The sequence below is a fragment of the Petaurus breviceps genome, unplaced genomic scaffold (genome assembly GCF_028583685.1).
Source record: "Petaurus breviceps papuanus isolate PSGF00001 unplaced genomic scaffold, PetGlider_PUasm1.0 90897, whole genome shotgun sequence".
Lineage (NCBI taxonomy): Eukaryota > Metazoa > Chordata > Mammalia > Diprotodontia > Petauridae > Petaurus > Petaurus breviceps.
This window is the reverse complement of record NW_027187374.1, coordinates 2,699,603-2,724,953: the sequence shown is the minus strand read 5'-3', so window position 1 is coordinate 2,724,953 and position 25,351 is coordinate 2,699,603. Positions and strand designations below refer to the sequence as shown.

General features: G+C 36.5%; 1 protein-coding gene across 1 annotated transcript; it reads right to left on the bottom strand.

Moving 5' to 3' along the window:
* Nucleotides 1-966: 966 nt before the first annotated feature.
* On the bottom strand, nucleotides 967-25,351 carry PCP4 (Purkinje cell protein 4). Its single transcript, XM_069074792.1, has 3 exons — nucleotides 24,541-25,351; nucleotides 9,733-9,784; nucleotides 967-1,399 (listed from the first exon to the last, which is right to left on the bottom strand). Exons 1-3 carry the CDS (start codon nucleotides 24,547-24,549, stop codon nucleotides 1,272-1,274), a joined length of 189 nt encoding a protein of 62 aa, XP_068930893.1. The 5' UTR covers nucleotides 24,550-25,351; the 3' UTR covers nucleotides 967-1,271.

Below are 25,351 nucleotides of genomic sequence, written 5' to 3'. Positions count from 1 at the left end.
GTTGTGCATGTCAATTGTGGAAAGTTAGTTTGAATTACCTGGGTTATTGAATCAAATATCCACCTTTGCTTGTTTCTGCTAGTATATATGTGGTCTCAGTATCAATATCACTGAGCTAAAGAAGTGAAGCAGTGTTCTGGATTCTTAACCACTCCCCCATAGCCTCATCTGGCAAAGACCATCCTGGCCTCAAAAGTATCCATCCATAAACCTTACCAGCTGAAGAGGGTCCATGCTTCCTTGCTCCTATGAAATCATCTCTAAATGATGAGCTTCTCTTCCTTATGTATGCAGCTTTAAAGTGAGTTTGTATTACAACCATTTAACTATGAGATTTGCAGGGGAATAGAAGAGATAGGAAATGACCTAAAATTATAAATTCTGGTAAATAATTCTAATGGGTAACAAATAGGGTGAAGATGATAGAAAAATATAGAAGAGGTAGAGAAGCCTCCATTCCTACAGAGGTCAAAGAGTTTTTTTTTAATAAATGAAATAATAGTTATGAGGAGCTAAAAATTTCCCATTACTTTTCCCCTACATTATTAATAGTTAGATGAAGGTGCCTGAGAGAGGAGGTGTATCGTTCTTTATTTGTGCATTATGTAATTCTAAATTATATGATCCAAATATAGGTGGATTATATTAATTTCTCCTACCCTAGATCAGCAATTTTTTTCTTCAATAAAAGTAACATATCTTTGGTAGCCTAGCCAGAGCAAACACATAGCAAATGTACTCTTCCTGTTCAGGCCTAGGCAGCAAATCCCCTGTTTTTCCTTTATTAAAAGAAAGATGGACATTCTCCAAATAAGTCAAGCAAGACTGAGAAATAATCTTAAATCCCTTAGCAAACAACAATAATAATAACAAATTCAAATCTCCAAATTATGTCTCTGAGCTTTGAGTGGAGAAGAAAATATACATTTGTTTTGTAATGATTTATCATTTGCTGTATTAATATAAAACAGTAAATGAAGGTAGACATTTCTTTGTTTTATTATACCATCAAGTAAAGTTGTTAGTTACAGAAGACATAGAACTGGAGCTAAAGAAATAGCTTTAAGTGCTTAAATATCATTGTCTTACATTTTCCTTCAGGACTATAAATATCAAGAACTTGTGTACATGCACTTCATATTTGTCATTCAGATGTATAATGTGTGGCTGTTTGGGGGGGGGTTGCTGATAGGTTTATTTGTTCATATGTTTTTTTAATCTGATGACTGTGGAATTCTATTCATTATCATTAACTGTGAAGAAACTCTTCACTAAGACTGAGACCCTGCCTTTTTCTTCTTGAATTTTCTGAACTGAGACTGTATTGTCACAGCTGCACGTTCTGTCTCTGGTGCATCCATGTCAATTTGAAATTCCTCTTGAATTTTCTTTTGTCCATCTGTCTCAAAAAAACAAACAAACAAGGACATAATTGAACTTAAAATAAGATGACAGCAGTCCCTGAAGCCACAACAAATTTGGAAAGCAAAATGAAATTCAGGGAAATTATTTTGATCACACACACAAGAAGATAGGCTGGGTATTGTTACTACAAAGGAGAGTGGATACAACCAAGGAATAATACTCAGGTACAAAATCATCACATTTAATATTTTCTTCTTTATGTAATTTCAAGTATTTCTGTCTTTATAATTGCCATATCTGAATGAAAATGCATTTATATTCCCCGAACTCCTTAGGAACATTTTATTAGTCTTATATGTTTGACTAAATAGTTTAATAGAGAAATATTTATTTTTTAAAATCCCAAGTATCAAACTTTTGACAAAATAGAACACCCATTCTTATTAAAAAAAACACTAGAAAGCATAAGAATAAATAAAACTTTGCTTGAAATTATGAGTAGTATCTACTGAGGGGTGGCTAGGAGGCACAGTGAATAGAGCACCAACCCTGGAGTCAGGAGGACCTGAGTTCAAATCCAGCCTCAGATACTTAACACAAAAACTAGCAGTATGACCTTGAGCAAGTCACTTAACCCCAATTGCCCTCCAAAAAGCAAAAAAAAAGTAATATCTATTAAAAATCATCAGAAAGCATGATCTGTAATGGGAATAAGCTAGAGGCATTCCCAATAAGATTGGGGTGAAGCAGTGATATCCATTATCACCACTATTATTTAATATTGTACTAGAAATGCTAGCTAAATCAGTAAGAAAAGGCAAAGAAATAGAAGGTATTAGAATAAGCAATGAAAAAATAAAACTATCATTTTTTGAAGACAAAAAATGGTATCCTTAGAGATGCCTAGGGAATCAACTAAAAAACTAATTGAAACAATTAACAACTTTAGCAAAGTTGCAGGATATAAATTATATCTACATAAATCATCAGCATTTCTATATATTGCCAACAAAGTTCAGAATAAAGGAGAAAGAGAGATTTCATTCAAAATACTGCAGACAATATAAAATACATGGGTGTCTTCCTGTCAAGACAAACCCAGGAACTACATGAACACAATTACAAAACACTTTTCACACAAATAAAGTCAAATTAAACAATTGGAAAAATATTAATTGCTCATGGGTAAGCTTAGCCAACATAATAAAAATAACAATTCTACTAAAATTAATTTTCTTATTCAGTGTCATACCAATCAAATTACCAAAAAGAAATTGATAGAGCTAGAAAGAAATAACAAAATTCATCTGGAAAAACAAAAGGTCAAGGAAAAAATGTGAAGTAAGGTAGCTTAGCAGTAGCAGATTTCAAGCTATATTACAAAGTGGTAATCATGAAAACAATCAGGTACTGGCCAAGAAATACAGTGGTGGATCAGTGGAATAGATTAGGTACACATTACACAGTAGTAAATAATGACCACAGTATTCTAGTGTTTGATAAACCCAAAGATCCAAACTTTTGGGAGAAGTAACTATTTGACAAAAATCCTGGGAAATCTGGAAATTTTACAGAAACTAAATACAAACCAACATCTCATGATGTCTACCAAGATAAGGTCAAAATAGGTACATGATTTAGATATAAAAATGATATCATAAGCAAATTAAGGGAGCATGGAAATTGTTGTTTGTCAGATCTATGGATAAGGGAAGAATTCGTGACTAAAGAGATAGAGAGGATCATGGGAAATAGAAAAGGTAATTTTTATTATATTAATTTAAAGTTTTATACAAGCAAAATCAATCCAGCCAAGATTATAGAAGGAAAGCAGATAACTGGGGTGGGGAAGAGTGAGGAGTTAAAAAAATGTTTCCTTGATAAAGACACAATTCCTTGTATATGTAGGGAACTGAGGCAAATTTATAAAAATATATTCCACAATTTTTTATAAAAAGTCATTCCACAATTGATAAATGGTCAAAGGATATGAACAGGTAATTTTCAGAAGGGATCAAAGCTATCTATAGCCATGTGAAAATGATGCTCTAAATCATTTTTTATTAGAGAAATGAAAATTAAAACAACTCTGAGCTACCACTTCACACCTAACAGATTGACTAACATGATAGAAAAGAAAAGTAACAAATATTGAAGGGGATACAGAAAAAAATGGACACTAAAGCATTGTTGGTGGAGTAGAGAACTGATTCAACCATTCTGCAGAATGTTCTGGAGAAAAGTTTGGAACTATGTGGAGAGGGCTATAAAACTGTACATACCTTTTGATCTAGCAATACCAGAACTAGTACTTGCATGCCAAAGAGTTCAAAGAAAAAGGAAAGGAGCATATGTACAAAAAAATATTTGTAGAAGCTCTTTTTGTGGTAGAAAAGAAATGGAAATTGAGAGCATGCCCATCATTTGGAGAATGACTGAACAAGTTGTGTTATATGATTGTGATGGAATGCTGCTGTTCTATAAGAAATGATAAGCAGTATGGTTTCAGAAAAACCTGTGATGTCTTATATGAACTGATGCAGTGAGAAGAGCAGAACCAGGAAAACATTGTACATAGTAACAGCCATATTGTACAATGATCAAATAGAATGAGAAGAGGGAGAATTTAGCAATTAAGATCATGAGTAACTTTGGAGTGTGAAGTTTCAGTAGAATGGTAGGTTTAAAGCTAGATTGAAGCAGACAGAAATGAATTGGTATCAGGAAAATTGAGAGAAATTGATGCAAGAAATAGATGCAACTTTTCTAGAAATTTGGCTAGGAAAGACAGAAGAAATCTAAGATAACTTGAGAAGGTGGCAGGGTCCATTGAAGGTTTTATAAGGATGAAGGAGACCTCGGTATATTTGTTGGTAGAAGGGAAAGAATCAGTGAGTAAGGAGAGATTAAAGATAAAAGACAGGAACTGATTGAAGGGGAAGATACCAGAGATCAGAATATTATAGAGTCAAGGGGGCCTCTTGGGAGATAGAACAAAGATGCTCTATTAGTAGGAAGAAATAAACTTCTTCCACCAAGATATAGAAAATGTTGCAGACCAAGTCCTGATCAGGAAATTCAAGAAAAAATCATGAGTCTTTTTTCCCAATCAGGTTAGCATAGATAGATAAGCATAGAGGTCTGAGGTGAGGAGCACACCTCATGGAGCATGACAGTTTGCAGGAGCTGAAAAAGATCCAAGGCTGAATATCAGGGAAAGGAGATCTCCCAAAGCCATAAAAACAGAGTCAGATTTTGGCAATATTATTCAAGGATGCTGAAGCAGGTGCCAACTTGCAGTTTTGTTGCTCAGTACCCAATTCCAAGTAACAAGACACAAACCCAAGCCAGAAATTCCGAGCTCAGACCAAAAGAGAAGCATTTGGACTTTGCCTTAGATTAACCTAAATGGCAAAAGAGGCCCAAAAAGCCAATGAGGAGAAGAATGCCTTAAAAAGCCGAATTTGCCAGATGGAAAAAGAATTTCAAAAGCTCATTGAAGAGAACAATTCCTTCAAAATTAGACTGGAGCAAATGGAAGCTTCATGAGAAATCAAGATATGATTATTAAACAGATCCAAACAAATGAAAAAATGGAAGGCAATGTGAAATAATCTCATTGGAAAAACCACTGACCTGGAAAATAGATCCAGGAGAGATCATTTAAAAATTATTGGACTACCTAAAAGCTATGATCAAAAAAAAAGAACCTAGAAGTCATCCTTCAAGAAATTCTCAAGGAAAATTGCCCTGATATTTTAGAACCAGAGGGCAAAATAGAAATCAAAAGAATTCACTGATCACCTCTTGAAATAGATCCCAAAAGGAAAACTCCTAGGAATATTATAGCCAGGTTCCCGAGTTCCCACATCAAGGAGAAAATATTACAAGCAGCCAAGAAGAAACAATTCGAATACTGTGGAAACACAATCAGGATAACACAAGATCTAGCAGCTTCTACATTAAGGGATCAAAGGGCTTGGAATATGATATTCCATAGGTCAAAGCAGCTAGGATTAAAACCAAGAATCACCTACCCAACAAAACTGAGTATCATGTTTCAATGGAAAATATGGTCATTCAGTGAAATAGAGTGACTTTCAAGCATTCTTGATGAAAATTCCAGAATTGAATAGAAAATTTGACATTCAAATACAAGAAGCAAGAAAAGCATGAGAGGTTAAACAGGGAAAAGAAATCATAAGGAACTTATCAAAGTTGAACTATTTACATGCCTACATGGAAAAATGATCATTGTAATTTATGAAACTTTTCTCAGTACAAGGATAGTTGAAGGGAATATAAATGTACAAATAAATGCACAAATAATCCTGGATTCCCTAAATTTGTACATCCTGCATTTCCTTTTGATGAGATATGGGCTCTGGGAGCCCCCTCGAGCTCTCCTTGAGTCCTTGAGGTACAGGCTCTGGGAACCCCCCTTGAACTCTGATTAAATCATCTCATTTGATGAAGCATTTGCATGAGGCCATAAGCCTTAAGTTGTGGCTGAGCCCAAATCCTCTGTTACTAGACTTCCCACCCTTGAGCCTATCAAAGTGTCAATCCACCCTTGAACTGGCCTAACCCACCATTGTCTGTGGTCTCCAGGTGGCCTCCAGCAACTTCCCACCCTTAATCACTCATTGACCTCATTAACTCCTCTTGAAACCCTCCCCAAACTCCTCCCCTAGATCACCCCTCGATTCCTCCCACAACCTTCTGTATATGAGACCCCATCCTGTCTTCATGTTTGTGAGAGCGCCAGCCATAGAATAGTGAGAGCACCACAGAATGACCCTAGCACAGACTTACTCTGTGTCTAATGCAAGCGAACTTTTAATAAACTTTACTTTTCTTTGGCTGAGAGAAGACTTGAGTTGAATTCATTTGGCAGGACCCAGTGTGTTGGTATTCTGGGGTCTCCAGAGCAACCCTAACCCCCTTTATAGTTAATCTCTTCACTTTGAACTGTTTCAATTCTGCTTTGCTGATAGAACGCAGCACCTTCTCTGATCTGTGCTCTCCATGCTTAGCGGTCCTGTGCCAGTATCTCCCATGTCACACAATCAATTCCAAAGTTATTGAGAGAGACCTTGAAAGTGTCCTTGTAGTATCCTTCTGACCACTATATGAACACCTGTCCTGTGTGAGTTCTCCATAAAATAGTCTTTCTGGCAAGCATATGTTTTTCGTTCAAACAACTTGACCATCCCATAGGTGTTGCACTCTCTGAAGCAGAGGTTGAATACTTGGCAGTTTAATTCTAGAAATGACCTCAGTGTTTCATACCTTATCCTTCCAGGTGATCTTCAGAATTTTCCTAAGACAACTCAAATGGCATAGCACTTGTATACTATCCAGATTTCATAGGCATACAACAATGGCTCTGTAGACCTTCAGTTTGATAGTCAGTATAATACCTCTTCTCTCCCATACTTTCCTTCAGATTCTCCCAGACAATGAACTAGCTCTTACAGTGTGTGCATCAACCTCATCAATGTGGACATCTCTGGAAAGTGAACTACCAAGGTAAGTGAACTTGTCCACAGCATTCCAAACTCCATTTGCTGTAACCAATGGTTTCATGTATCAATGGTCGTGGTGGTGACTGATGGAGCACCTGTGTTTTCTTGGTGTTAATTGCTAGGCCAAAATTAGCATGAGCAGCACAGAACTGATTCATGCTTTGTTGCATCTCAGCTTTAGAGGCTGCATTGAGTGTACAATCATCTGCAAACAGAAAATCATGCACCAACACTACCTCCACTTTGGTCTTGGCTTGTAGCCTTTTCAAGTTGAAGAATTTGCCACCAGTGCTGTAGCTGATGGAACTAGGATGCAGGTGAATACCCTCACTTGAAACACTATCAATGAATACTAGAGTTATTGCACTAGAGCTATTGGCAGACACTTCCCAATGCCCTTAAAGGTATGGAATGCTTAAAATGCTGGAAAAGGGGTGAATACACCATACTTGGTCTGTAGGCAGTGGGGACTACACAATGTAAGGGAGTGGGATAATTTCCATACACCCACCCTTCACTTCAGTTGATATAGTGTCTTTGGATAGAATTACAGATGATGAGGTGTTTATGTGTTAAGAAGATCATCCAGTCATCCCTTTACAAATTATGAACACCTTTCTCTGAGGGAATTTTTTTTTTTGCTTTTTGGAGGGGGGAGGGCAGGGGCAATTGGGGTTAAGCGACTTGCCCAAGGTCACATGGTTGGGAAGCGTGTCAAGTGTCTGAGACTGAATTTGAACTCAGGTCCTCCTGACTCTAGGGTCAGTGCTCTATTCACTGCACCACCTAGTCTTCACAGAATTATTTTTGTAACAAGAAAAAAAATGACCATATCCCTGGAAGTTTTAAGTAGCTAATGAGTTAATCAGGCATCTTGGAAGGTCAAGGCAGCCCCTGAGAGGGAATTGCTTTGGGGATGGGAAAAAGGTATTCCTTTCTCTTCCAACTTACACCATTGGACAAAGCATCTAGCAGTGGAGAAATTTTACCAAAAGAGCAAACCACATCCAGAATTTGGGGAGCACTAAAGGCACAATTAAGGTAGGAGAGACATTGCAGTCAGCCATGGATAAAGACAGACATGAAATTGACATTAGAAGCAGCTTCAAGAAGTATGACACCTAGAAGTAGAGAAGAGGCCATCAGCCTGAAGGCTATCTCTGGTAACCAAGAGTTAAGCTTTGTGGAGACTCCATTAGGAGAGAAACTAGAAGAGTGAGTGCCTGAAGCAATGTGATTTCTCTACTTGTACCTCACCACCGTTGCTTTCTGTGCTGCCCCTGCCCCTGATGCATGTATTTGAAGGACAGTTCACTTCATGTTTATGGGGGAACTTGTGAAATACAGTGTTAGATGTGCATTACCACCCTAGTACCCAAGGTAGTAGCCACCCAACCCACAAGTGCTAATGGAAATTCAAGGCAGCAGAATAACTCAGAGAGGCAAGCAGTCAGAAAAAAGACCTTCAAATATGAAAGAAAAGCAATTAGAATAAGCCAAAGTTATTCCATAATACTGAGAATTCAAAGATAAGAATGGAATAACATACTCCAAAAGACAAAGTAACTCAAGCTACAACCCCAAATTAAATACCCTGAAAAGCCAAACTTAATCATCAAATGAAAAAGATTGACCTTTAACAACGGGGAAATATTTGAGACTTTTCTGAAAAAAGAAAGGGTATAAACTAATTGACTCCCCAATATGCCCAATAACAGAAATGCTGTAATAGTCATGGGAATTTGAAGATCTTCCCTGCCCCTTAATAGGTCAAATGTAATCACATATAGCCTGTGGTGGGAAGAGTTTGCTGAAAGGGTGGAGCAGGAAGGAGTGAAGGAGGAAATGAGAAAGAGCAGTTAGGTTGGAGGGAGAGAGAGCACACAAGCAAGGAAGCAGTTAGGATCATGAGTGTTTGTTTGTGGATAGGCTCGAGCAGGGGAAGGCTTTGGGATGGTATTGCTTCCTGCAGTGATAAGATGTATTAACTTCTTTGTTGCTACGATGAATTCAGTTTTGGGGTGTTGGGATCTGACTTTCTGATGTTGGGATTTGGCTTTCTGGTGTTTGAATAAATGTTTTATTTCTGTCTTATACATGGACAGTCTGTTATATTTTGTAATTCAGAACTATTCCAGCATATTCATAGCCACCATCAGTTCTGTGAATACTGCCTTGGCAATACAAACATTTAGAGGTAATTTTTTTTATGTTTATAAGCTATTTTCTTATACACACACACACACACACTCAGAGAGAGGGTAGAGAGACTCAGCAGAGTGCATAGAGTAATTGATGGAGAGTTGATCTAGGATTCAGAGATACCCAGGTTTAAGTCCTGCCTCTGAGACATACTGGTTCTGTGACCCAGGGAAGTAACATAACCTTTCAATTCCCCAGGCACTAAAACTATAAGTTGTAGAGAGAGAGTTCTGACCTGATATTAACATACATATATGTGTATGTATACATATGCATATGTATACAAACATACATATAAAATATAATGACCATGTGCTTATACATATAAATGTATTCTATTATAATGTGTGTATATATGTAAACATATTCTCAAATACATAAAGGATTCTGTGCTTTTATCAGTATAGGGAACTCCTTTTATTGGGAAATCCTTAAACCAATATAGGTCACAACTCATCTGTGGCATAGTAAATTATTCTTAGGGACTTCATTCCCTAAGACATGTAGTAAGGTTAATTGACAAAGTCACATAGCTAATAAGTGTCAGAGAAAAGATTTAGACCAATATCTTTCTGTGTTCAATCATCCCAGTACTTTATATACTGCCTGTGTGTATGTGTATTTTGTATTATCTTACCATCCTCACCAGAAGGCTTTTCCTTTTCACCAGTTGCCTCAGAAGCCTTTTGCTGCAGACATAAAAAGAACAGAAGAAATTGTCAACAAGTAGATTCAAAATTGTTTCTATGTATTATCATAAATATGTATTTATTGAATCTTAGTTCCTATGTTCTCAAGGGAAGAAATGCAGGCTATCCATAGCCACATGAAAAATAAAATGTTTCCAATTATTAATAATTAGAAAAATTCAAATAAAAGCAATTCGGAGATGATACCTCATACTTATTTCCCTTACAAAACAGTACTCTTCATCCTCACTATCAACTGTAATACCTTCACAACTCAGCCCTCTCCCAGACCATTTCCTCTGCACTTCTATTCTCTCCTTTTCCCCTTATCTTGACTCTTTGTGAACAAAATACATTGACCTCCTCTCTTGAATCCTTGGCCTCTTTATATCATTGATTACGCCTAGTCAAACCTCAGTCTTGACTGCCTTTCCCACCTTTATTCCTAATCATGTGCTTGTTGAATGAACATGGAGAAAATCACGCAACTGTTCTGACTGGGTCTGCTACAAATATATGTTACACAACTCCAACAGCACTGCTAGACAATCCTACTATATCTTCTTTATCAGTTCATTATTTCATTATCCACAGTAGCTCTTCCAAACTTTTCATCCCTCCTCAAACTTCCCATGGTTCCCATTCCCTTCACTCTGTTAGCAAACATCATTGCCTCATGCTCTATAGGGAAAAAAACGAGGCTGTGATCTCCCTTTCTTCCCTCTTCTTCATCTTCAATTATTCAGGTGTCTTCTGTCACTATTTTCTCCTTTACTCTTCTCACATGATAAAGTGTCCTTACTCCTTACCAAGGCTAACGCTTCTTCTTGTTCAAGTGATCCCATGTCATTCTGTCTTATCCAACAGATTGCCCACTCTGTCATTTCCACTTTACCACCTATTTTCAATCTCTTCCTATCTTTTAACATTATCAATACCAATTAGACAAACAAACCCCACACCAGGCATGTAACAATGACATTATACTTACGCAATACTATTAATTAATACTATTATTAATAGTATTCTATTGGTCTGTGTTTTAGTGTTTATTGGTAGTTTTCCTCTTCCCTTCAACCACCTCCCCATAACCCCATTCTCTGTAACAAAATGAAAAAACTACAGTCTAATTCCACATCTTGTCATATTTATCTATGAGGGAGTAAGAGGTTAAAAGGAAACTTGGCTCCTCATGATGCCTTTCAAAAATAACAATTATTCAGCCACATGCAACTTTTCATGACCCTGTGGACCTCTATTTATGGGGTTTTCTAAGCAAAGATGCTGGAATGGTTTCTCATTTCCTTCTCCAGTGGCAAACAGAAGTTAAGTGACTTGACCAAAGTCACACAGCTAAGAATTTTGTAACACTGGGTTTGAACGGAGGTTTTTGTGACTCCAAGTCCAGCACACTATACACTGTGCCACCTAGATGCCCTGAAAATAACAACCGAAATACCGAAGAGAAATAAACTTTCATCTTAGAGAAAATAGGGCTGGCTATTCCCTATGATGAGAGCTGTCTCAAATTATATACTGTATTGATCATATTACGTAGAGATGCAGAAACTTTCATTTTTAAGATACTGTGACTTCTGAGTGACTGCAAACCATCAGAGGAGTTATAAAGAAACAATAATACTAAGGCCTATTACTTCATTTAACACATGGTCAAGGAGCAATTCATGCTTTTAAATTATGGAGCATTGTTTAAAAGGGTCAGTTAGGTGGTACAGTGGATAGAGCACCAGGCATGGAGTCAGAAAGAATTGAGTTCAAATCCAGCCTCAGTCATTTACTAGCTGTGTGACCCTGGGCAAATCACTTAACTTATTTGCCTCAAGCTCCTCATCTGTAAAATGGGGGCACACTGGAGAAGGAATTGACAAACTATTCCAATATCTTTGCCAAGAAAACCCCATAGACAATATCAATGGAGTCATGTAGAGTTAGACATGAATGAATGACTGAACAATAACAAAAATTATTTAGAAACTGTTGAAATGTCTTGTTTCAATTTTTTTGTAAAATACAATATGTGTGTGTGTGTGTGTGTGTGTGTGGAGAGAGGGGGGGAGGAGAGAGCTTTTACCAGTATGGTATTAATAATTAGCATCATGGATGTGTTTTACTGGTATACATACACTGGAGTAGTATGGTATAGTGGAAAGGACACAGGACTAGGAAGGAAGAGATGAATTCTATCTACCCCTCTGGTCCTCAGTTTCTTCTTAAAATTAAAGAATTGACCTAGATGATCTCTAAAGATAATCCTAGAGCTCTAACATTCTATGGTGTTCCTTAATCCCAGGGTTATAAAGAATGAATTTTTACACTTGCATTTTCCTTCTCTGCCTCTCTAGACCTTTAGACTGTAAAACTTGCAAGGACGTGAGGATAAAGCAATTCAATTTTATTCCATTGGAAAGTTGGACTTATTTTGTCCTAAATGCCCATCCAACCAAACAGATATATAGCCAGGTGTCCTAGAGCTAAAAGAAATCAGAAAGAAGACCAATTTTACAAATAAGTAGATTGCTGAAAATATCTAACTTTTTTCCCCTCGATATATACACACTTAGAGAGGGAACATTGTATAGCAAATAGAAGACTGGACTAAGAGCCAGGAAGATCTGGGTTTATTTAAGTCCTACTGCTTACACATACTGGCAGTATAAACTTGGTCAAATATTCTTAGTGCTCCAAGAAAGTCTCTAAGACTACGAATTTCAAAGAAGATGCCACCAGCACTGATAAAGAAAATTTTCTCACCCCATGCTAACAAAACCACATGTCCACTCCCTGCCCCAATCTACTCTTAACTAATTTGTGAAAATACCCACACACTGTGGAAAGTTGTGGTTTACAGTATGACTATATATAGTTCTTGTTATTCAACATCCTACAAATGAATTTAACTCCCAGACTTGCTATATAGATACCCTTTATATAGGTATGTATATATATATATATACACATTATATATGTATATAAGCGTTATATATGCATATACACATGCACATATGTATGTTTGTATAGATATGTGTGTAAATAGGTGGGTATGTATATTAGTATGTGTATTGTGTATAATGTTTATATATACACATATGTATATTTGCGTATACATATGTGTGCATATTATAAGCATGTGTGTTTGTATGTAAGGGTTTTTATTGTTTTTTGTTCTTGAAGAAGATCAAAATGACATCTCTGTGCTGGGGTAAGTTGTGGTGTGTCTGACTGGTTCATCAGTCAATACAAGCTCAGAAGGCTCTACCACAGGTTGGGAACAAATAGCTACATGAATGTTTGGAGTAGAGATGTCTCTAATTTGTGCATCTCACATTTCTTTTGAGCCTTCTTTGATGAAGACATACCACACCGGGAAGTCCTTTGCCATCGTCTCCCATGTCATGCAATCGATTCCAAAGTTCTTCAAAGACACCTTAAGAGTGTCCTTGTACCACTTCTTCTGACTTCCATATAAGCACTTGCCTTCTGTGAGTTCTTTGGCAATGCATGTGGGGGTTTTTTGTCTTTTTTTTTTTTGGAGGGGGAAGGCAGGGCGATTGGTGTTGAGTGACTTAGCCAAAGTCAAATGTCTGAGGCCGGTTTTGAACTCAGGTTCTCCTGACTCCAGGGCCAGTGCTCTATTCACTGTACCACCTAGCTGCCCCACAATACATGTGTTAACCTCATCATCTATGTGTACATCCCTAGAAAGTATGCTACAAAGGTGAGTGAACTTATTCATAGCATTTAATATTTCTCCATTTGCTGTAATTGATAGTTGCACATATGGACGGTATGGTGTTGGCTGGTGAAGAACCTGTGTTTTCTAAGTGTTAATTGTTAGGTCAAAATTCACACAAATGGCAGAGAATCAATCTGTTGGATCTCAGTCTCAGAGGCTGTGCACTGAGTGCCCAATCATCTGGAAACAAAAAGTTGCACACTAATTCTCCCTCCACTTTAGTCTTGGCTTGTAGCCTTTTCAATTTAAATACTTTACTGTCAGTGCAGCAGATCACCTTGAAACTGTTTGTGAGTGTTCTGGCCCAGATGGATAAATGCAGTGCTGTACACCAAATCTCTGAAAGTTGCCCACCCCTTTTCTACTTCACTCTTGCCAACTGTGTTGACTCAGATTTCCCTCCAAGTCGGCAGAAAACTGTTCCCACTAAAAAGAAGTGCTCTAATCTATTGATATTAAGTCTTCTGGTAGTAGTAGTCTTGCTTAGGGCCACCTCTTTTGTTGAATATGAATATATAGCTTGCAGAGGATAAGTCTATTTAGCACATTGAGAATGAGAATCTTCATAAAATTTTTCTTTGACCTCATCGGGGTTCATCATGGTGGGAACATATGCATTGATGATGGTGGCATGGTGCTTCCCTGCAAGTGGCAATCACGATGTCAAGAGTCTGTTGTTCCCTCCTTTGGTGGGCATGCAAACTTGCTGACTAGATTAGTTTTGATAGCAAAATCTACACCAGGTTCATGGAACTACCCTTTGCTGCAGCCATTCCAGCAAAACACGTATCCAGCTCCAACTGGCCTTCATTTGCTAACTTTGTTTCACTGAGGGCTGCTAATTGGATGTAATGCCTGCTAAGTTCTCTCATGACAAGAGCTGTTCATCTATCAGATCTACTGGATTTCATGTTGTCCATAAGCTTGTGCACATTCCATGGAATCATCTTTGTAAAGGTTTGGTACATTTTTGTGTGTTTTGACCACAAGGTAGGAGCCCTACCTGACATGGTAAGCAAACCAGGGTTATGTAGCAGACAGCTTTTAGAGCACCATTTTTTTGCCCCTGCCTCATAACAGGAGGTGAGTAGTATGGTCCTTCAAAAAAGCTGCTCAGACACCCGGCGGGGGGAGGGGTGGAGGGTGGCCAAATCCCACTGCTTCTTCAGTCTACTGAGAAGACAATCCTGTGGTCTGGGTTACTTGCAGGTAGGGTTAGCTCCCAGTGCATCCACACCTGCTGCTTAATCACTTGCCTGTCACCACAGGACTTTGTAATAAAATGGTATGGGTGACATCTCTTGATTCACACATAATTTGGATTTAAATGAGGTGGAGTTGTGCAAAGTTGTTGGCCCCGCTCTCTCTTCCAGCATTATCAAAAGCCAGTGGCAAGACAAAGTCAAGACTACTAGTGATAGCTCAGGATGCAGTGGATGACCTTGGCATCTCTGACGTCTAACCAAGCTCTAAGGGCTCCAAAGCACCTGTTTCAGCTGCCTTCGTGGCTGTTGGAACAAATTGTTCTTATATACCCATTCTGCTGGGGGAAGTCTTCACATGCTATGTATGGGTAGATATTCCCCTAACTCACTGATGGGTTTGAGACCCCTGAGTTACCCTAAACCTGGTAACATTTCAGCATGTCAGCTGAAATGGTTTACCAGAGTGTGGCCACTTGCACATACTACAGTTTCTTGGAGCCACAGGTGAGAGTTGGGGGATTCAGGTAGTTATGAAAGGTAGAAAGTAGCCTTAAAAAGGGCTTAGCAGTCTTTGAACACCTACACCCCACATATATAACTATACATAAATACAAAATACGTATCTATGTATAAGTTTATATATACATATAAAATTTTGTTTGCAAACATTTATCTATGCAAAAATGTAGCTACACAAAAATATACACCAATTTTTACACAATCTATCTCAGATATGTAGGGGAATGCACCTACTATGCGACCTGGACAAATCACTTAAGTTCTGTGACTCATTCAAATTCTAATACTACAAGTTAGAGAGAAGGCCCTGACTTCCATTGGTAGAATAAGTTTCCTCACTGGTGAGAGCTCCCAAATACCAATTAAATCACAGGTCTGAAAGGTACATACATATAAGTATATGCATGCACATGTAGATATATCAGCATATATACATATTTTGTGGAATCTGTAGAATTTGTTCAGATGCTCTAGGATTTGCTCATATACCAAAGTCATTTCGGGTAAAAGGTCAGATGTGCCTTAGAATAGCAGCTACTATAATTTATAAATCAAGGTGTTAGGTATTAAGAGACACAAAACAAAATAATTCCACATGGGAAAAAATCAGAGCCTTCACATGTGGTAGATTACAATAATTTGCCTACCTATTCTTCCTCCTTCCTTTTATACATTTCTATTTAGTCAGCTGGCTAAGAATAAAGTAGGAGGTGGTATTCCTTTCAGAAGAGTAGATTTAAATTTAGAAACCAAATAATACTTGTAAGTACATAAAGGGAGAAAAAAAAATTGATCATGTTTGTATTTTGGAACAAGACAGTCTCTAACTGAACCATTATGGAAATACTAAGCAAGTTTACTTATCCAAAATAGCATTGTTATCTAGCACTTAATATTTTTAAGTATATAACTCATAAACTTATTACTTATCTCTCAGAGTGAGCAACGTCAATAAGGAATCTCCCTAGATTGTAGCAACTGAGTCAGGAAGAGAAAGTGATTAAAACTCAGCGGGCTATTTCCATATCTTTAAGTATATAACATATAAACTTAATACTTAGACATGAGGGCTTGTGCAAGGGTGCAGGGAATATCAGAGGAAAGGAGACATACGTGAGAAATGTTGCAAGGGTAAAATTGATAAACTTTGACAAAAGATTGGATATTGTTTGAAGGTAATAGAGAGTGAGAACTCAAAAACAAAACCCACCTAATTTGTGAGCCTGGGAAACTGGGAGGGTGGTAGCACCTTTTGGTTCTCATTCAATAAGTGCCAGAGATCTACCATATTTAAATTCTATTCAGGTCCTTCTCTTCATTCTAATTTATTATTTTTTCTAAATTTGCCTAGATTTGAAATGGAGTGAATTTAGGTCCCCAGCTATCATAGTTTCTCAATCTATTTCTTCTGGAAGTTTGATTAATTTTTCTTTTACATATTAGGAGCTATGCCATGCAGGGTATTAATATTTATTTATGGTCTATGGTAGATTTAAGCACACTGTAATTTCCCTGTTTATTTCTTTTAATCAAATCTCTGTCTGAAATCATGATAGCTAGCTATCCCTATTTTATTTTTAGTTCACCTGAAACATAACAGATTTTTCTACCCCTTGATTTTTACTCAGTGTACATCCTTTATTTCAAGAATGTTTCACACAAGCATTAGGACTCTGCATTCTAATACATTATGCTAATCTCATGTATTTCGTGGATAAGATCATATTGCTTATTTTCTAAATGGTATATTTTCCTCCAGCCTATCCTTTAATACTTTTTCACCTTGTTGTCCTCTTGGGAAATCAGTTTTATTATGATTGCAAGTAGGGAGAGTGTCCTAAAGAGGTTGTCACAACACACACACACACACACACACACACACACACACACACACGAAATTCTGAGAATTAAAGGAAAAAAGAGGGCTTTGAGAGAAAAAGAGGGTGCTTAACACTAGAGGTTTATATTTAATGCAATATATGTCCATTCCATTACTCTTCTTCTCTTCCCCTCACCCTATTCCCAAGCATGGGCTCTTACCTTTTCTTTCTTTCTTTTTTTCCCCTTCTTTATCCTCCAGTCTCAAAAAAATTGAGTGTGTTTGGTTTATCCTTCTCAAAATCTATTCTTCTCCTTAATCACTTCCTCCCATCTCCATTTCTATGCCTGACTGATTTCTAATGAGCTTAATGTATTCTTACATCAAATTCTTCATGAGTGTGTATGTTTGTGTGTGTTTTTGTGTATGTGTTCAATCCCCTGTTGCCTATTCATATAAAAGTAAGATTCATGGGTAGCCTTCTCTTCCTGCCCCTTTCTGCTTCTGGAGCATCCCAGTTATATGAGAAAGCAAGTTTCACCCTCATACCTCCCTCTTTCTTCCACAATAATGTATTCTTTTTCTTTCCTTTTTTTCTTCTTTTCCTCTTACTATTATCAAAACAAAGCAAAATTTATCCCAGATTGTGAGCTTTAATTTCTCCTCTCTCTCATCTTTGAAAAAAATAGCATCCTGAGGGGACATTTGCTTCTTCTCCCTCTTTTAGTATATAAATATTTCCTCATTGTATGCTGTGGCTGTTCAGTCATTTTTCCTCTGACTCTTCATGATCCCATGTGGGATTTTCTTGGCAAAGATTTTAGAGTGGTTTGCCATTTTCTTCTCCAGTTCTCTTTACAGATGAGGAAACTGAGACAAATAGCATTAAGTGACTTGCCCAGGGTCACACAGTTAGTAGGTGTCTGATACCAGATTTGAACTCATGAAAATGAGTCTTCCTGAATCCAGACCTAACACTTCTGCCCACTGTGCAACCTAGCTGTCCATTGTACAGCCCCTTCTAATTACTCTTCTAGATTTCTCTTGACTCCTGTGCTTTCACTTCAAACTCTCTCCTGATCTTGGATATCTTCATCAGGAATACTTAGAAATCTTCTATTTAATTAGAGATTCATTTTCCCCTTTAGGATTATACTTAGTTTGCTAGATAAATTATTCTTGCTTATAAATTAGACCTTTAACTTTTGCCTTCTGTATTACCACATTCTGAACTCTTTTCTTCTTCATACATATAAGAGTAGAAGGGGAAGAGGAGGAGATTTGGTTACCTCTACCTCATCTCAATTTATTGAGTTACAGGATTTAATCACAGGTGATAAAATTTTAATGTGTTATCAAGATATCAACACCTGGTTATTCCTTTAGGAAGTATGAAACCTCTTTTGCTTCCCTCCTCCTCACCCTCCTCTCTTCTCCATTCTCTCTCTCTCTCTCTCTCTCTCTCTCTCTCTCTCTCTCTCTCTCTCTCTCTCTCTCTCTCCCACTCATTCAAAAAGGGAAGAGCATTATTAGATGCATAAAGCTGCCCACAACCTTATAAATAGCTAATAGCACGAGTCAACTGATAATTCAGGTGATCTGAGGCAGGACAAGTAGGAAAGAAAATAATTCTTCAACTCTTAGTAGGAGTGGGAAAGAATAGCTTTTCTTCTTCTTCTTCTCCCCTCCCCATTGACCGTGGTGTCTAGTAGTGGAGCTAATCATCCAGAGAAAGAAGCTGTCTAGCAGTTGGAATGTCAAGCCAAGAAAATGTGAGACAGTCAAGAGAGTAGGAGCACACACTCACTGGAAAAGGAGATAGCAAACCACTACAGTATCTTTGCTAAGAAAACCTCAAATGGAATCACCAAGAGTCAGATGCTACTCAAAATGACTGAACAATCACATGAAGATACAGCAAAGGTGTCAAAAGGATACAAAGAACCAAGCCAGAAGTTACTTCAAGGAACATGACCTTGGGCAACAGAGAAAAGAGAAGACACTGGGAAACCAGCTTAGCACTTGATTTAGCAGAGACACTATGGCTAGGGTTTTATGAAGGCTCCACAGGACAGAAGTGACTTAAAAACCCAGTAATACTGAAGGAATCACAGTTACAGGGTGGAGAGAAATACTCATGGTCACAAGGGAACAGGGACCCTACCATTGTGAAAAACAGCACAGATCACAGGGGCAGTAAATAGACCTCTCCCTAGATCATACCACTTTTGGAAGTATTGAAAACTTACAAGTCCAAGATCAAGCTATGGAGGCAGCAGAAGGACATAAAAGACAGACATTCAGGTCTGTCATATCACACACACACAAACAAACACACTCTCTGTCTCTCTGTCTCTCTGTTTCTCTGTGTCTGTCTCTGTCTCTCTCAGTCTCTGTCTTTCTGTCTCTGTCTGTCTCTCTGTCTGTCTGTCTCTCTCTCTGTCTCTCTGTCTCTGTCTCTGTCTCCCTCTCTGTCTCTTTCTGTCTCTCTCTCTGTCTGTCTGTCTCTCTGTCTGTCTGTCTCTCTCTCTCTCTCACTGTCTCTCCCAATCTCTCTCATACACCAGAGGTTAGAAGAGCCCAACTCTAACTTAAGTTCCAAAGTCAAGTATAGGTTGGAAAAATGAGCAAATAACACCAAAAAAACCTGACCATAAAAAGCTACTATGTTAACAGGGAAACTCAAGACACAATTTCAGATGAAGACAATGACTTGAAAACATCCATAAACAATGCCTTTTTTAAACAATGCAAACTGGATGGAAGCCCACAAGAATCTCTAGAAGACCTAAAAATATATAGAAAGAGAAAAAATACTCAAATAAGAGTGATAGAGGAAAAATTTGAAGAAACAAATTAGATCTATTGTACAAAATTATGAAAAAATTAACAGCTCAGTAGAAGAGACACAAAAAAAAAAACTAAAGAAAACACTCCCTTAAAAATCAGAACTGGCCAAATGATAAAAGAAGAAAAAAAACCTCACTGAAGGAAATAACACCTTAAAATTTGGAGCTGGTCAAGTGGAAGCTAGTGACATTAGAGACATAAGACATAAGACATTAAAGACAATAAATTAAAGTCAAACATTGGAAAAATAGAAGAAAAATGTGAAATATCTCATAGGAAAAAAGAAGTGACCTGGAAAAACAGATCAAGGAGAAATAATTTAAGAAGTATTATTCTATCCAAAAGACAGGTTAGGAGAAAGAGAGAGAGAGCGTTGACATATTTCAAGAAATTATAGGGGCAGCTAGTTGGCTCAGTGAATAGAGCACTGGCTCTGGAGGAAGGATGACCTGAGTTCAAATCAGGCCTTAAACACTTAACACTTACTATCCCTGTGACCTTGGGTAAGTTACTTAACCCCAATTGCCCTGTAATCCCCCCTCCAAAAAGAAAAAAAGAAGAAATTATAGAGGAAAATTGCCCTTATACCTTATAACCATAGGGCAAAGTAGATATTGAAAGAGTTCACTGGTCATTTCCTGAAAGAAATGCCAAAACAAAAACTCTCAGGAATATTAAAGCCAAAATTCAGAGCTCCCAGGCCAAGGAGAAAATATTGAAAGCAGCCAGAAAAAAAAAATAATTGAGATACTGTGAAGTCATAGGAAGGATCATACAAGATTTAGCAGCAGCTAGCACCATAAAGAAGTGGGGTGCTTGGAATATGATATTCCAGAAGGCAAAGGAAATAAGATTGCCACTAAAAATAACCTACCCTGCAAAATTGAGTATAACCTACAATCCAAAAATGAATATTTAATGAAAGGAAGGACCTTCAAGCATTCCTGATGGAAGAAGTGGTTTCAGAAAAATCTACAAAGACTTATATGAATTAATGCAAAATTAAGTGAACAGAACCAGAAGAGCAATGTATACAGTCACAGTAATATTGTAAAAATAATCAGTTGTGAAAGACTTAGCAACTCTGATCAACACAACAATCCATGAGTTCCAAAGGACTCATAATGAAAAATGCTATCCACCTCCAGACAAAGAACTAATGGACTCAGAGTACAGATTGAAGTATTATTTTTCTCTGTCTCTATTTTTCTTGTTTTCTTTTTCCTGAGCATTGCTAATGCAGAACGATGTTTTGCATGACTTTATACATATGAGTAGCGTATTTCTTGCTATCTCCAAGGGTAGGATGGAGGTGGAGGGAGGAAGAGAGTTTGAAACTGAAAATAAAAATAAAATTAGAAAAAATTAAAAAATGCATTAAGAATGTCCATTGAAAAATAACTTCAAACTACAAAACAATAAAGAGAAAATTGTGATAAATGAAGCTAGGAGATGTAGTTTTAAAAATAATAATAAATAAATCAGCTGATTATCAAGCATGTATTAAACACTTATTATGTTCCAGGTACTAAATTAGGTGCCAAGGATGCAAAGCCAAAAATTAAATAATCCCGACTCATAAACCATTAGTTAATACTGTTTTTAAAAAGAAAATGGAGAAGCAAATGACCAAAATTTAAAAATAAAAAGAGGTACTTCACAATAAAATGAAGAGGAAATAAAGGAAACTATTTTGCCTAATGATATGCTCCCCTAAATTGACAACCTAAGTGAAAAGGCTAAGCATACAAATTTTAAAAATATAAAGTACCCAAGTTAAGGGGGTAAATTGAGAACTTAAATAATTTTAAAATAATAGACAATTTAAATACCCTGATCACAGAAAAATAAATTCAATAAGTCATAAATTACATACCAAACAAAAATCTCTCAGAATAAGAATTGATAAATTGACCAATATTTTAAGAAAATTAAATCCAATTTTACATAAAATATTTGAAAATATCAGCAAAGAAAGCATCCTCCCAAATCCCCTCTATGAAACAAATATGACTATGATATTCAAACCATGGATACACAAGTCATGGAAAGGTAACTATGAATTTCTATCTATAGTAAATGTTGATATAAAAATAAATATTGAGTAAAGTATTGTAAAAAGGGACTACAGTGAACACATTAAGGAGCTTCTATACTATGACCTGATTGGACTTATGCCAGGAAGACAAACTGTAAAGTCAGCAAATAATTTTAGTTACCTACTTTGTGCCAGGAATTATGCTAAGTGCTGAGGATACAAAAAAAAAAAAAAAGGAAAAAAAAAGTCTTCCCAAAAGCTTACACTCTAGGGGAGAATAGTTAACAACACTCAAACAACCATGCACAAACAAGATATATAAAGTATAACTATTTTAATGAAAATATCAAAAATCATGTGATTCTTTCAAAAGATTCAAAAAGGTTTCCAACAAAATGTAGTATATATTTATGTTACAAATAACCCAAAACCATGGGAATAAATGGGTTTTTCTTTGATTTAGTAAATTATGTCAATCTTAAAACCAAGATGAAGCATTATCTGTAATAAAGAAATGCTAGAGGACTTCCAATAAGATGCAAAATAGACAGAGGAACTATAGCAAGAAGACAAGATTAAGAAACTGAGGGAATAAGTATAGGCAAAGAAGAAAGAAAAGTAAAGCTATTTGTGAAAGATATAATTACAGAGAACTCCAGAGATTCAACTTAAAAAGCCTTAATAATTATGATTTTTATTTCAAGTTATTTTAATTAATCTTGCATTTTGATTATCTTTGAGTTCATTTCTTATATCATTCCAGAAATACCTGACATACTTAACTCTAACATGTAAATTAGACTCCCCCACAAGCCACCTCCACTCTCTCACATTGCTATATATTTGGACTTTGCTTTCATAACTACCCTTGAGCTTCTCCTTTCAATCACATGTCAACCTTGGGTTTTAGAGAAGAAAGGAATGTATGTTATAAAGTAACTCCAAAATTCAAAGTCCAACCTTCTGGTTTTGGCTTCCTGAGCCCCATTTTCATTAAAATGATTCATAAAGTGCAGGAGTGGAAAGGCAGTAGTGCCTTGATAAGTCCATGGCCAATGTATGAAGCTATTCCTTTGCTATCTGTACTATCTAAAAATGATTTAAAACGGTTGAATTATTGAAAATAGGATGCTTATTTAATTGGACTAGAGGAAACAGTTTCAAAATTATCTAGTTGTCTACATAAAGGACATTGTTCTTCAACTTCATTAATTCTTTTTAAGCAGATTTAGGTTTGTCTCTGCAGGTCCTTACAGGAACTTGGAAAACATCCATTAAGGAGAGTCCCATACCTATATATTTACATTATCTGGTATCAAGGAAAATAAATATCGGGAGGGATGGGGGTTGAATAGAGTTGGGTAGCAGGAGGGGGAGGGTAGAGAACTTTCTAAATTCTGAATTTTTATCACCATAAAAGTCCTAAAAATTATTTTTAATAGTAGCTAGTAGAGTACCTGTGGGCAAAAGAAATTAATGGAGATTTGCCCTAATTAAACATTCTTTAGGGAAAAGGATTCAGAGCTATCCAAAGGAGAAGATTAAGTTCTGAAAACTTTGTTCTATGGACCATAAAATTTAAAGAGAACACAGGTCTAGGATTGGCATACTTTGAAGAGAGATTTTTGAGAAGAAAATAATTGAGGTGGGAGGAGGAGCTATTAGTTGGAAATTACTAAGCTTCTAATTCAATCAACAACTGATCGACGAAATGTACATAACACTTTAAAGTAATTTCTCAAGTACTCTGAATATATGATTCTTTAAATGATATGAAAATGGCTCAGATATATAGCTGAATTTGATATTTTATATCCTGAAATCTGCATTCTTTAATAAAAAAGAAGAAAACAAATACATTCATTTTTGTACCAGCTTGGTTAAAAATAACTTAATAGAATTTATTTTTAATTTAGAGATTTACTTTTTGTTCTCCCAACTACTCATCTAACCATACAAACATATCTTCACAACAAAATTTTTATGTCTGACACTATTTATATTTCCATTCCTGGTATGATGCTTAAACATAGCTATCTTTTGGACAGTATAATAGCTCTACATATTTATTCACATCAATGAAACCCTGCTGAATAAGAATACATTTTTCATTTGTTCTTTAAATGGCTTTCTTATATCCAGTGGAGACTGCCTATTTATTGAAATTCATCAAGGCATTCACTGAATAAAAACTGGACTGATCTTGATTGCAGCATAAAGATGTAGTAGGAGGATAAATCTTTTGGTATTATTTAAGATTTTTAAAACCTTGAGTTCACTTAAAAATCAAAGTTAGTCTCAAAAAAATCAAGGATTATCCCTATTCTCTTCAAGAAAAATTTAAAAGTTGAGCATTTAGCTATGATTGCATCTTTAAGTATAAACAACTCTCAAACTAAAAAATCAAAGATAAAAAATAATCAATGAATGATTTTTTTTAATCTATAATTCCAAGGTTCTGTGTATCTGCTTAAACTGTTTGCTTGAGGGTTCTATTGATAACTGTTTCTTCTCCCTCCGAATAGAGGGATTTTTCCCACTTTCCCCACTCCAAATAGAGGAATTACTCACCTCACTCATTGCAGTTTTAAATGTCAGGTCCTGGACTTCTTCTTCCTCAGCACAGAAGAAATTGTACAAGGTTTCTTGCAGTTCCTAGCTTTTGTCTTTAAAAGGGCTTGCTGGCTGTCATAATACCACCAGTAAACCAATAAGATTCATTTACCTGCTGTAAATACTCTGTACATATTTGATAGGATGAGAGGCCACCTAGTGTACAAAAGAGAAAAGATTTAGCCAGAGTTGTTGACTAAACCCCACAGCAGAAAAAGAAAAAGCAGGAAACTTGTAAGTGGGAGTCACAATTGCAAAAATAAAGATACAATTTCATTAGATTACATAATTTAAACACATAGCAAATGCTTTTTAAAATGTTAGTTAATAAGAATATTTGTGCTTTTTACAATACATCATGAAGTAATTATGCCCTTTAGTATTTAACTCTCTGAGGACAGAGGCCCTGTCTTTATTATTTTTGTATATCAAACATAGTAGTTAGACTTATTAATAAACTTAATCATAAGTACATAAATCAATTAATCCCTTCATTAATTTTTCTCTTGGGAATTATTATTTCCCTTTTTATTCCCCAACTTCTCCCTAATGGTAAATTTTCTCTTTCTCAGAGAAAGTCTGCCCTACAGGAGAGGGATGGTACAACTTCACCCCAGATAACAAAAATCAGAGCAATGAAATTGTAAAGAGATTTTGGCTTGGTGTAAGGGAAATTTTCCTTAAAATTAAAACTATTCGGGGCAGCTAGGTGGCGCAGTGAATAGAGCATCAGCCCTGGAGTCAGGAGGACCTGAATTCAAATTCGGCT

Bases quoted from the DNA above. Each gene is read 5' to 3' on its own strand.
- PCP4 (XM_069074792.1), bottom strand. The intron at 1,400-9,732 runs GTAAGATAATAC...TTTTTGAGACAG, and splicing joins AAAGCCTTCTGGTGAGGATG to ATGGACAAAAGAAAATTCAA.